The sequence below is a fragment of the Dendroctonus ponderosae genome, unplaced genomic scaffold (genome assembly GCF_020466585.1).
Source record: "Dendroctonus ponderosae isolate FM_Combo_2020 unplaced genomic scaffold, Dpon_F_20191213v2 Dpon_F_20191213_2, whole genome shotgun sequence".
Lineage (NCBI taxonomy): Eukaryota > Metazoa > Arthropoda > Insecta > Coleoptera > Curculionidae > Dendroctonus > Dendroctonus ponderosae.
The window spans coordinates 17,224,700-17,226,511 of NW_026018165.1; the positions used below are offsets into that span (position 1 = coordinate 17,224,700).

General features: G+C 36.4%; 2 protein-coding genes and 1 long non-coding RNA gene across 6 annotated transcripts in view; 1 reads left to right on the top strand and 2 right to left on the bottom strand.

The window, feature by feature from the left end:
• LOC109533793 overlaps positions 1-1,096 on the bottom strand; it is a 2,767-nt gene extending 1,671 nt beyond the window's left edge. Inside the window, exons 1-4 of the mRNA XM_048663601.1 lie at positions 977-1,096; positions 788-895; positions 602-733; positions 242-418 (exon numbers count right to left, since the gene is read on the bottom strand). Coding sequence (XP_048519558.1) covers positions 242-418; positions 602-733; positions 788-895; positions 977-1,096 — 537 coding nt within the window. The remainder of the gene's footprint in view (positions 1-241; positions 419-601; positions 734-787; positions 896-976) is intronic.
• LOC109536729 overlaps positions 1-1,812 on the bottom strand; it is a 57,732-nt gene that overhangs the window by 50,434 nt on the left and 5,486 nt on the right. The window lies entirely within an intron of this gene.
• Positions 79-1,191, top strand: LOC109533850. Its single transcript, XR_007280799.1, has 3 exons — positions 79-110; positions 169-953; positions 1,006-1,191. It is a non-coding gene; the product is annotated as an uncharacterized LOC109533850 (long non-coding RNA).

Consider the following 1,812-nt stretch of genomic DNA (forward strand, 5'->3'; position numbering starts at 1 on the left):
AAAGTAAAACAAATGAACGCTAAAGAAAAGTGCTTCTTTTTGATCATCGCTTCTGTTCGCAAAATGGCACTTTTTGATTCATTCGAATAAAAAGTGTTTTTTGGCATAATGTATGGACCATCCAGTATTTTTTTTGCTTAAAGTGCTTAATTTGAAGTATTCTTTAAGGTAAAAAATGAAATAATTCGGTGGGATTCAAACTACGCGATCACCGTCGCTTTGCGTATTTTGCCAACCTTACCAGGTATTCCGGGATAATCTTAGAGCCATCGTTGATGAACTGACCGTTTTCATCATACTTGAGTACCGATAAATTGCCATCAGTTATCTCCAGCTGTTTAATGGCCTCTTCTACTAGATCCACAGACTCTAAAGTGATGGATTTTTCAAGCAATTTATGGCCATCAGTTATTACAAACTAAAAAGATATAAATGCAAAACAGAAATAGTTTTGACGTCAAATTACGTTTATTTTTGCTATCTACTTTTGCACAATGAAATTCTAGGTATGTATTCGCCATCTACTACGACACTTGATTTTCGACAAAAATTTGCGTAGATATAAATATTTCCAAAACACTAAACCAACGAAAAAGTTTACCTTTACATTGTCACCTGCGAAAGTTTCTGCAGTTAAATTTCCGCTTTCGTCATACTCTCTATAGTCTATGTTGCTAGAGCTGCTATAAAAAGCCGTTAGATTCTTGAGGTTGTTTTCATGCCAAAATGGGTACTGTAAAAATATCGCTTTTAATAAAAGCTGAACCAAACGGATACACCAGCACACCTTCGGCCAATGAAGTTCAATCGTTCTGATTTCAACGAGTTTTCCATTTTCCGCATAAACATTTTCACTTCCTATTAGAGTAAAGTTGCGAAACTCTTCAATTTCTATCTAAAGATGTGACAAAGCTTGAGTTAAGTATTCGAAAAATTACCGTGATCAAGACGAGGTAGGTAAGTAAATCATACTTACAAATGTCTTCATGAGATCATTTTTTTCAGGACTTAGTAATGAAAAAAAATCCGCCAATGAGTCCGCAAGGACTAGACTGCTCATTAGAAGGGCGTATAAGCACTTATGCATAAACATCATGAACTTGCTGAGAATGAGAATGAGAATGAGAATGCTCTTGGCTCAGTACTGGACGTTTGTAAATGCTACTATTGATAAAGGCTACTCACAGATCACAGATCGTAACCATCCGATAACCCCATTATGGCATTGTACAAGGTGTATCCGTAAGAACGCTTACAGGATCATTGAAAATTCGTTCTAAAGCGAGTGATTTTGTGTAGAAATCGCATTTAGCACACTTGAATTCAGTTGGGAAACTTGAGTATGAAGAGTTTGAAGGTCGAAATGCCGAAAACTTCTTGAATTCAAGCATTTTTGAGAAAACTGCCAACATTTCCCCATCCATGGTTCACTTTCTAAAAAGGCCATTTATTTCTCTCTAGAAGGATGTACAAATGAGCGTTCTTGCTCATTTTGCTTCCGAGAAATGAGCAAAAACGGGACGAAAAACGTGGAATTTTGGCATACTCTTGCACCAAAGTGTGTGATATTCAAATTTCGCTTTCTGGGTCAAAGCTACGTTGTTACGACTGAATCGACTTTTCAATTCTCTATCCAACGATGCCAAAATGAATTTTAATAAAGGCCATTTAGTTATCTCTGGAATGATGTAAAAACGAGCATTCTTGCTCATTTGGTTTCCGAGAAACATGCAAAACGGGACGGAAAACATGAAATTTTGCAATAATCTTGCGCCACCTTTGCACAAAACGACGATCATTTTTCTAATTTCA